Below are 11,009 nucleotides of genomic sequence, written 5' to 3'. Positions count from 1 at the left end.
CAAAACGTGCACATTGCAAGTATCCTTAGACAGACGGGGACACCTGCTCTGTAACGATCCCCACCGGTAAACTGATTTTGTGTGGGTTTTTTCCCCCGAGGTGGAAGGCAGATGTGAGAGCGGACTTTTATGCGGAGTTGCTTCTCCACGTGTGACCTCACATTCTTACATTGATAGGTTGCTGTAGTTTAGAGAGGTTGGTGGGAGTCACGTTTTCACCACCAACTCGTCTTCATCCCACCTCCCGTCTTCATCTATGTCACTCATTCGGTCTGAGTGCGTGCTCAAACACACACACACACACACACACACACACACACACACACACACACACACACTGTATATTTGCATAGATTAAATAAAGTTTTAGGTGAAGTGGTGTGTGAGATGGGTATTTATCTCTTCAGTCCTTGGTTCCTCAACCCTTAGTTCAGTGAAATAAAAATGGGGCTGTTTCGACCAAATGCAGGATAGCATACACAACATAATATCCCGCTGACCCTACACGCACGCACGCACACACGCACGTGCAACATCCAGACGGCACTAGATGAAAAACGTAGAATGACGAACATACACGGCAGCAAAGCACGATCTTTCCCGGGTTCTGACGTGCCTGAACTCTGTCGACACTCTTGCGTGCTGTCCAGAATACATCTATCAAAACACAAGCTCCGTCCGCCAGTGGGAGAGCAGAAAGGACCGAGGGAGCGGTGTTGGTCTGTCTGACTCGCTCTTATCAGGAAAGCAATGTGCAGACATCTGCAGTGTTTGAAAAAGCTCAAAGAGGCCCTCTCCTCCCATTAACTTCAACTCTCCCTTTGCTGACACCCCCCCAACCCACCGCCTCTCTCCACCCATGGGCTCGGATTGATTCCCTGATGTGTTTGTATGCGTGTGTGAAGTCAGAAGTTTTTGCTGGAATGTCATATCGTTATCTCCTGATGATGATTGATCAGGAGACAAAACAAAACAGGAGACAAAACAAAACAAATAGAATATGCACATCCAAAATGTAGCTCAGGTGCAGGGAAGACGGAATAGCACAGGGAAAATGAAGTCCACAGACTCCACACACGTTGTCAAGTCAACAACTTGGGGAGCTACTTTACAGTGCAAAGACTTTCTTTCCCTTTTCTTAAGCCTGAGGTAGTTGAACTAGCAGGTTCAATTTACAGTACCCATGTTGGAAATGGTATGAATTTAGATATTGATTTTTATATTTATACTCATTTTAGAATCCGTTTACGAACACACAATATAAAAAAGCTTTCAAGCTTTGTTGTGCTTTATGCTTTTATTTAAAGCATATGTGTATGCATTTTACCAATAAAAACGTCACCACTCAATCAATCAAATACTACTGGTTGTAGTATACAGTACCTTGGACATTACAATGCTCAGAGCCCACAGTTTTCCAACTCTCTGCAATCCTTGGCCCGGACCTCACAAGCCGGTGAACTTTTAATACGGCAGAAATCTGTCTTTGTTCGTTTGCACATTCTCGTTGAGGAACTTGAGAAATGCAGGTCAGGACAATCTTTTCCCCCAATACGGTCCATGTGCACTTTGTGCAGCCCTCTCTCTTTGCCGTTGGCAGATGTTGTAACAGGCTGTTTATTTGTTTGTGTGTTATAGACAACTTTCTGGGTGGTACGAGAGATCCTCCATGCTCAGACATTGAAGATACGAGCGGAGGTGCTGAGTCACTACATCCGCACTGCCAAGGTACTGTTAATCATTCTCATTTTATAATAACAATAATTTACTTTATTTACATGGTAAAATCAAAGTAAAAGTTTTTCTCCACAGCAATAGTCAGAAACCCATTTTATACTTTGCAGTTGAAAATTCCTAGAATGTTATTTTCCTAAATAAGGATGCCACATTAAAAGTGGCTAGGTGGACACAGCATTTAGTTTATAGTTTATAGAGAACAGGAGTGTTGCACCCTTCTGGAACAAGATTAATTTTATTTATAACAAAGCTCAAAAAGTGACACACATACCAAACGTGTAATTTTCTCAGGCCATAGACTTCTAATTTGATCATATCAGCAACACTCCCGAGTTCCAGTGATCTGAAGGCATGTGTGACGTACTACCAATATACATCTTGAGTTGGTTTTCCAAGTACACTTGACCCCAATCCGTTTTTACTCCTTACAGAAACTATGTGACATGAACAACCTGCATGCGGTCATGGCTGTGGTGTCAGGGTTACAAAGTGTTCCCATCTACAGGCTCACAAAGACATGGGCGGTAAGTTTTAACAACACCTTAAACATTCAGAGAATGCTTAACCAGTTATCACCATAAGACGCCTAAGGGCGAGAAGCGTGTACAGGTTGAGTGTACAGGGTTTGATGAGGTCAGATCAACATATGGAATGTCAGGTCAGCTCCATATATGGAGATCTGAGGGTGGTAGCGGGGACATTATCTTGAGTGTACAGGGTTTTATGAGGGCCAGGCTTTAATTTTAGGGCCTATTGAGAACTTTAGTTTTTGCCGGCTGCCGGGCGAGGCTGCACTAATAACTTTGGGGCTAGCCCGTCTACCGTTTAAATGGACAGGTATCAGTCAAAAGGGAGACATCGAAGAGGAAGGATGGATGGGGAAGGATCAACATATGGAATGTCAGAACCTTTTCTGACATTTCATATGGGCGACAGCAGATCGCATTTACTATGACATCAGATGTCATAGTAATGTCACGAGACCTGGGCACCATATATGGGGGCTTTCACATGTACAGTATGGGGATTTTGAGTGATACACTGACTGACTGATTGGAATTGCACGTTTTCATAGTAAATGCGACCTTTGGTCGCAATTACTACAATGTCAAGTATTTTTCTCCCTCACAAATATCACTAAAGGAGCTTTACAGTATACCTCTGTATTTGGCCTCATTTAGTACAGGTTCCGAATCAGAGTCTGGAACTACACATCCCAAAAGCCGTCATCTGTTTATCATTTCCGTTCATGAAAGAATATTTTTACACTTTGACTGCCTCCCGTGATTCAGTCTAATGCCCATCACCGCCAGCCGTAGAAAAGGGCTCTTTTATTTTGAAGACCAGATTTCGTTGTGAGACACTGAATGCATTTGAGATATGCTGTGTATAAGAAACTACTAAGAATAAATGTCCATGCAGGTTACGTTTCAAAAAGACCATAACCAAACACAAATAACATTTTTTTGGGGGGGTGTCTCATTAAAGGTTTTTATACTCAAAAGATTTCTCAAAGAATACAGAATGGTTATACTGTATTTAAGAACAAACTGACCATCAATAAAGCAATATGCACACACTCTCTCCCTGAATGGACTAAAGTATTCCCAGTAGGTCAGGCTTTAATGGGATTCAAAAAGAAATGGGACTGCAGTCAACAGTGTGGGTTACAGCGAATAATTCAGTTGAAGTTTAATTCAGTCCAAGACTGCTTTCAGCCATCCAGCTTTCATCAATATCTGACACTGACGTCTGGAAGGCCCAACATTTTCAGTCCTGAGACTGAATTGGTCTTGAATGGAATGTTAATGCTTGCTAAATGTTGCTTTTGACTGCAATACTATGAGTTATACCTTCCAGCAAAACTATAACTTGCTTGGATTGAACACTGTGGCCTTCCAAACCCCAGCCTCTTTTCCATTCTCCTGTCTCATTTCACAGTAGATATTTGTTTCTTTTAAGCTTTATCCATTTCATTTCTATTGTATACTATTTACCTTGTTTACTCTGTCCATTATGCATACTTGATGCACTTCATCCTATAACGTTACAATGCAACAGGCTGTGAGCTTGTAGATATCATCGTACAACTAATTATAAAACCGGTTTTATGCTGTCCTGTTTGGTAATATATTTTTTGTGTAAAGCACTTTGGAACCTTACTTTTGAAAAGTGCTATACTGTACAATAGTGGGGTTTTTTGTTTACTAACTGGTATGACAAAGACTAAATAAAAACTAAACTATGATGACTAAAACTAAGACAATTTTGACAACAAATCAAAGCTTGACTAAAATGTTAGATAGGGAAAATGGAGAAGAGATCCAGAAAAGCTAAAAGACAAGTTTGCTTGAGCTCAGGTGTTGCGCTCTGAAAATAGCAAATCGACTACAAACAGCTTGTAGATTTGGTTACATGCTGAAAATAGCCAGTGTAAAATCAGCCTGCCAAAATAAATTGTTGTCAACACAATCAACTCTACATGTAGCCAACTAAAATCGTATATTTAGTCGACTAAAACTAGACTAAGACTAACACTTTTCAGATGACTAAAATATGACTAAAACTAAATGAAATGTTATTCAAAAGACTATGGCTAAACTAAATTTGCTGTCAAAATTAACACTGCTATACAAATAAAGTATATTATTGTTATTAAAGCATAAATACTTAACAAGCGATCTTTAAAATACACACTCTGTCCATCAGGCAATGAAACTCTCACCCAGCATCTGCGAGCTACCATTTAGCAGGTGCTGACGTTTGGACACTTGGCCTCACGGGTCACATAATGACAGGGAGTCGCCATATTTAAGCTGTTATTCCAGTGCAGCGCTTGAGGAGACAAATTGTCTTATAAATGTCCATTCTCCAGACGTGAGGGGGGCCCAGCCGGTCCGTGTTTCAGCATTTTGACTGAAGACGCCGGGCTTACATAATGACATAATGATGCCCTGATGTAATGGTGGAAATTTATTGCGTTAAGGTCTGTGAAAACCCCAGTAGCTCCCTTAGCCCGTCAAACCCACAATAAATTCCTACTGCTGGCTTGGACACGCTGCACCTGCTCCGCAGCAGACAAGAAACCCTCACGTGCAATATACTGTATGCATGCACATATGCACACACGCGCGCGCGCACGCGCGTGCCACGCACACACACACACTAACATGGAAACACTTGCTCTCTGTAGATATCATCAGTAATTTTGCCATTTTCTCAGTCCATAGACTTCTAATTTGAGCGTATCAGCGGCACTCCTGAGATCCAGTGACCTGATGCTATGGCAACTGTTGCATTGCTTTCTTCAACAGACTTTGGGGATTGGGGAACCTCCCACAATGTTATTTAGCCCCCTCGATGGAAAAGGCCTCACATCTGCACCTCGCAAATGGACACGCGCGCACACACACACACACACACACACACACACACACACACACACACACACACACACACACACACCCCTAAACACACACAAACAAACAAGCATGCACTCTCACGCCACCTCTCCACAGAGAAAACGGCATACTTGTGTGCTGACATCACTGGATGTGCCCTAGAACAAAAGCCTGAGTGCTAGTATAACCGCACAGGGCCACTTTAACTTTGAGTTAAATGAACAAACAGGACTTAGCAGAGCAGTGTGAGCCAACAGCGCTTTGTGAAATAATTCGGACTACGTTCATCCACTTTGCGCACCCTCTGTCTGCAGTGAAAAAATTGTAATAATCAGACACTACTTCTACTGTTGCTGCTGCACTTTCGTGGACATTGGGCTGCTCTTGACCATTATTTTGAAGTGAATGAAGGTGACTTATTTAAGGTAATCCTAGTGGTGAAGCCTACCGTAAGTGCTAGACTGTGTGCAGTGTTTACAATGAAGCTCTTTGGAATAATATAAGTACTCAATAAAAACAAAACAATGATTTCTTTCTTTCCAATTCTCCTCCTTTCTCCCATCCTAGTTACTCAGTCGTAAGGACAAGGCCACGTTCGAGCGTCTCCAGTACCTGATGGATAAAGAGGACAATTACAAACGGCTGAGGGACCACATAGCAGGCCAAAGCATGGTGTCCTGTATACCATACCTAGGTAACACACACACACACACACACACACACACGCACGCACGCACACGCACACGCACACACACACGCACAGATGTGGCTCAGGAGGAGGTCGTCCAATGATCCATGGGTCGGCGGTTCGAATCCCGGCTCCTCCTGTCGAAGTGTCTTTGGGCAAGACACTGAACCCCAAATTGCTCCCGATGTGCTAGTTGGTACCTTGCATGGCTTCCGCCGCCATCGGTGTGTGGGTGAATGTAATGCACATCACCCATGCACATCACCCAATCTATGTAAAGCGCCTTCGATAAAGGCGCTATATAAATGCACCATTTACACACACACACACACACACACACACACACACACACACACACACACACACACACACACACACACAGGCAGTAGTTCTTCTGGGGTCGAATATCTGGAGTAGAACAAAAGATTTGACAGAAGGGGATTCTTTTTTTTTTCTTTTCTTTTGTCTTAACGCAAATACGCATTCTGTTTGCCAGGCATACTGGCTTGACCGTGAACTGCAGAAAGTCTTAATGATGTTTATTCTCTGGCTAAGTATCCGTCAGTCGGCTTACTGTTAATCGACCCCAAACTGCTATGGATTATCAACTTCATTTCCCTCTGGGTTTAGCCTAGGAGAACACGCATTCCTCCTCACACGACACAGTCCAATCCTAAAGTGGAAATTCTGTAATTCTGGGATAGTGTACAAATGGAACAAAATGGTTAAGGGTTTGGTTATGGTACACTGAGATTGTATAAGAGGTTACTACAGAAGTGTGGTTTGTGGCTCTGCTTGTACAGTAGATCATATAATAATTGCAGCAGTAGGGGCTCAATGAAGCCACTCACTCTAAGGGACCTTGTGTGCATCCATCCACTAAGAGGTTTCTCAATAGTCCCGTTCAACTAGGACAAATGAAAGAGTCATGGAAACATTTTAAAAGTGTATTAATCTTCAGGCTTTTCGTGTGTCTAAGTCAAGAGGACATCACAAAGAAATCCCTTGTTTCCCTTTTCGTTTCATTTGTTAGGGACTGAATCTAGACATTGGGTAGTCCTCATAAGTTCCTTGTGAGTCTCAGATGTCCAGTGTGTTTATGGTGGATACACAGAATGTACTAAGTGCACTCGCAGATTTATTGGTTGGATGTCTTAACTAAAGGCACACGCACCGCCAAGGAAGGGCACACACACACACACACACACACACACACACACACACACACACACACACACACACACTCATTCACGCCAGCGCTGGTCTCCAGTCTGTGTGCCATTCAAAATAATAATAAAAAGAATCCCCAGAAACATAGTTTTATAATGAGCTCATCATAATCCTACTTGCTGCATCATGCAAGCATCCATGCTCTCCCGTCCAAGGGGCCTGGCGGGGCCCTATACTTACCAGAGCAGAAGAGAAATGCAGAGCTGATGCTGTGACTGCATGTCCTTGTAGCACATAGAGGGGAGGGGAGTGTGGATGCATGTGCTGCATTTGTATGTGTGTGGCTTGTTCTAAACGTAAGCATGTTTCCATACAATCTGCCAGTGTGTCGTGATATGCGTGCGTAGGCGTGCGAGTGTGTCTGTGTAAGTAAAGGAGCGAGAGATGTGTGACCGGTTGGCCGTCCTGAGGGCCAGGCGGGCTGGCACATCGGGAGGAAAATGCTGCTCTCTTGTTCTCCATCATAGCAGATCTAAAACGCATTAAAATTCTACCATTCCCCTCTGTCATAAATCTACCTCCGTCTCTCTGGGAGAGAAGGAGCACGATGAGAGGTTGAGCGAAAGACGGAGCAAACAAGATCCCCTCGACGCACGTCCAAGAGCAGATGCGCCCTGCTGTGTGTGTGTGTGTGTGTGTGTGCGTGCGTGCGTTTTTTTCGGATTGTGCCGGTTAAAGTCGGGGCAAGGCTTTGTTTATGCTCCGTTTACCTCTCCGGTTACCAAACCTGCTGATTCTGAGAGCGGTCGTGAATTACACTGCGAGTCCACAGTGCTAACACAGCCACAGTGTTTCCTGCAGGAAAAGGCCTTGGCATGGTGCTGGGCGCGGGGGGACCTTCTGGCGCGCGGCCTGAGGCCGCGCGGCGAGAATTTTGATTAATGAATTAATGAATTTGATTAATAAATTAAGATTAATTTGTATTATTGCTCTTGTATTGCTATTGGAGACACTGGGGGGACACTGGGCAGGCACTGGGGAGGCACTGAGGGGACACTGGGGGGGCACTGAGGGAACACTGGGGGGACACTGGGCAGACACTGGGGAGACACATGGGAGGCACTGGGGAGACATGGGGAGGCACTGGGGGGACACTGGGCAGGCACTGGGGAGGCACTGGGGAGGAACTGGGGAGGCACTGGGGAGGCACTGGGGGGACACTGGGGGGGCACTGGGGAGGCATTGGGAAGACACTGGGGAGGCACTGGGGAGACACTGGGAAGACACTGGGGGGGGGGGGGGGGGGGGGGCTAGTGTCCAGTACCTCCCCAGTGCCTTCCCAAGTGCCACCCAGTGTCTGCCCTGCAGTGTCTGCCCAGTGCCTCCCCAGTGTCCGCCATGGTGCCTCCCCAGTGTCTGCCCAGTGGCTCCCCAGTACCTCTCCAGTGTCCCCTGAGTGCCTCCCCAGTGTTCCCCTGAGTGCCTCCCCAGTGTCTCCCCAGTGCCTCCCCAATGTCTCCCCAGTGGCTGCAGTTTCTCCCCAGTGCCTCCCCAGTGTCCCCTCAGTGCTTCCCCAGTGCCTCCCCAGTGTCCCCCCAGTGCCTCCCCAGTGCCTCCCCAGTGTCCCCCTGAGAGCCTCCCGAGTGCCTCCCCAGTGCCTCCCCAGTGTCTCCCCAGTGTCTCCCCAGTCCTGGAACAAAATATTTTCAGATCGGGCTGTCTGTGGCCAAATAAAGATAATTCTGGGGGTCCTTCACGTGAAAAATGTGAGCACCACTGATATGTTTTTCAGAAAACTGTCAGGATTTAGAAGACATTTTGCAGAATCTGGTCTAAACTCTTGAGTCTCTCAGAGTTAAATGCACACTGAGGATTCTACTGTGCACTACGTCCATCATTTGTGAGGTCGATTCCCCAATCATCTAGATTTTACTACCCCTTTTTGTATGTGAGTCTCCCTGCTCTATGGAGTCTCCATGGCCTTTTTTGTGTGCGTTTGTATGTGGCTGCATGGGTGTGTATTCCACGTGTGGAATGGAGATGGATTGATTGACTTCCTTCCTTGATGCTTATCTACGCTGATAATAACTTCACTCCTGGTCTAGAGAGAGAGAGAGAGAGAGTGTGTGTGTGTGTGTGTGTGTGTGTGTGTGTGTGTGTGTGTGTGTGTGTGTGTGTGTGTGTGTGTGTGTGTGTGTGTGTGTGTGTGTGTGTGTGTGTGTGTGTGTGTGTGTGTGTGTGTGTGTGTGTGTGTGTGTGTGTGTGTGTGTGTGTGTGTGTGTGTGTGTGTGTGTGTGTGTGTGTGTGCGCTCTGCAGACACAGACTCTCCTGTCTGCTCTCTTCAGCAGCACAGAGCATGGCTGTTAAATAGTGTGATTAACTTGTTCCTGTTCACCAGCCAATCATGACGGGACAAAGGACCCTCAGAACAGCGGGCTATACTGAAGGAAACAGACGCACTACACTTTATTACATTTTCTGCATTATACAGCACTTATTATCCAATAATGGTCCATGCGCCGCACCCCCATATACTTGTTATGGTTGGTCCTTTTCAGAGCATCTGTGAGTCTAGGATACTGTATGTTGGCCCGTCGTGGCTTTGGTCCTCGGCCCAAGCTAATGGAGAGAGTGACGACCCGTGCGGGTTCAGAGGCATGACGTGCGTGCAGCCCCTTCATGCCACTGCGCCCGCTGGCGCGCCCGCCCGTCACCACTGACGCTGCTGGTGTAGCAGAAGTAGCGAGCGACAAGCGCTGTGGAGGAACCAGTGCAATGGAAAGCAGTTCAAAGCACCAGGGGCAAAGTGTCAGATCAGCGAAGCAAGCCAACCGACTCTTGCTCTTTTTTGAAAGAGTTTAATTCCCCTGCTGGTTTCCATGACCTTTACAGGCCTGTGTGTGTCAGATGACGGTACAGCAGCCGTATGGCCTGGCTTGGCTGCTGCTTGGTCTCTCTGACTGCACTCGAGTTAACTGACTTCAAGAGCGAGCGACATGCCAGTTCCCTTGGCTCCCGTCGTATAGTTTCAGTAGTGGCGGTGTGTTGCGTTGTCTTGCGCGTACGCACTGACGTGCGTAGACGTTTCGTGTACATTAGCTCATCCTGGCCTGTGGCTTTCTCTTCAAAAGGCTCTTCTCTGCTCTGACTTACAGCTCCTGTGGGAGAAAGGGTCAGAGGGGAATCATAATTTCAGGATATATATTTTAAGGAAAGAAAAACTCAAACATTTTATGTGGAAAGAATGTTTCTCCCCCTCCCTTCCTTCCTTCTCTGCCCCCCCCCCCCCCTTCTCTCTCTTTCCTTTTTTTCATTCTCACCTTCTGATGTTCTCTCCTTTTATGCCTCCAGTTTTTCAAAGTGGAATCTCTTTAATGTCGTTCCTGTTCTCAGTCATACCGCGGTTCACACGATACACAGTACAATCCTGAGTGTAAATTGAAATGGTCCCAAATGCACCCTATCTGTATACCTATATTCTCTTTTTATATATACTTTTTCATCTACACCCCCCATCTCTCTCCTATTTCTCTTCCAGAGTAGCAGAAATGTGCTTTTCATTTTAGCTTTTCATTATCGTAACTATTCAGCTTTTTTCTATACGCATTCTTTAATTATTACATCCCCTTTGGCAGTGTGGAGATCCGTCTTGTGCTCTGTGCTCCGTCTCACAGATCGTCGCAGAACCGTGTCGTCCTTCTGTCCCTCCATTTCTCCAATCTTTCTGTCCATTCATCCCTGAGGGCAGCAGCTATATATCATCCCTTCTACAATCCCTTGACAGGTCACATTGCACTTTAATCAGGAGGTTAATGTCAAATCCTGCTGTTATATGCCATAAATTCTACTTGACGTCAGTGTCCACCGTTTACTGTATGCTGCCAGGGAAAGGAACGGAAGTCTTTATTATTTTCAATCACAAAGGACAAGGTACAAAGGACAGGTAAATTGTACCAATTACTTACGCACCATGATGTCTGCAAAGAATGGGAAATGGCATTTCCAAATGCTA

General features: G+C 45.6%; 1 protein-coding gene across 3 annotated transcripts in view; it reads left to right on the top strand.

The window, feature by feature from the left end:
- The window catches only part of ralgps2 (Ral GEF with PH domain and SH3 binding motif 2), an 81,104-nt gene that overhangs the window by 21,939 nt on the left and 48,156 nt on the right, over positions 1–11,009 (top strand). For all 3 annotated transcript variants that reach the window (XM_083766278.1, XM_083766279.1, XM_083766277.1), the window contains exons 6-8: positions 1,639–1,728; positions 2,169–2,261; positions 5,706–5,832. In XM_083766278.1, coding sequence (XP_083622404.1) covers positions 1,639–1,728; positions 2,169–2,261; positions 5,706–5,832 — 310 coding nt within the window. The remainder of the gene's footprint in view (positions 1–1,638; positions 1,729–2,168; positions 2,262–5,705; positions 5,833–11,009) is intronic.

Source organism: Protomyctophum parallelum (assembly GCF_964188405.1).
Source record: "Protomyctophum parallelum genome assembly, chromosome: 6".
Lineage (NCBI taxonomy): Eukaryota > Metazoa > Chordata > Actinopteri > Myctophiformes > Myctophidae > Protomyctophum > Protomyctophum parallelum.
Note: the sequence above shows the minus strand (reverse complement) of the source record. Positions and strands in the feature narration are given on the sequence as shown.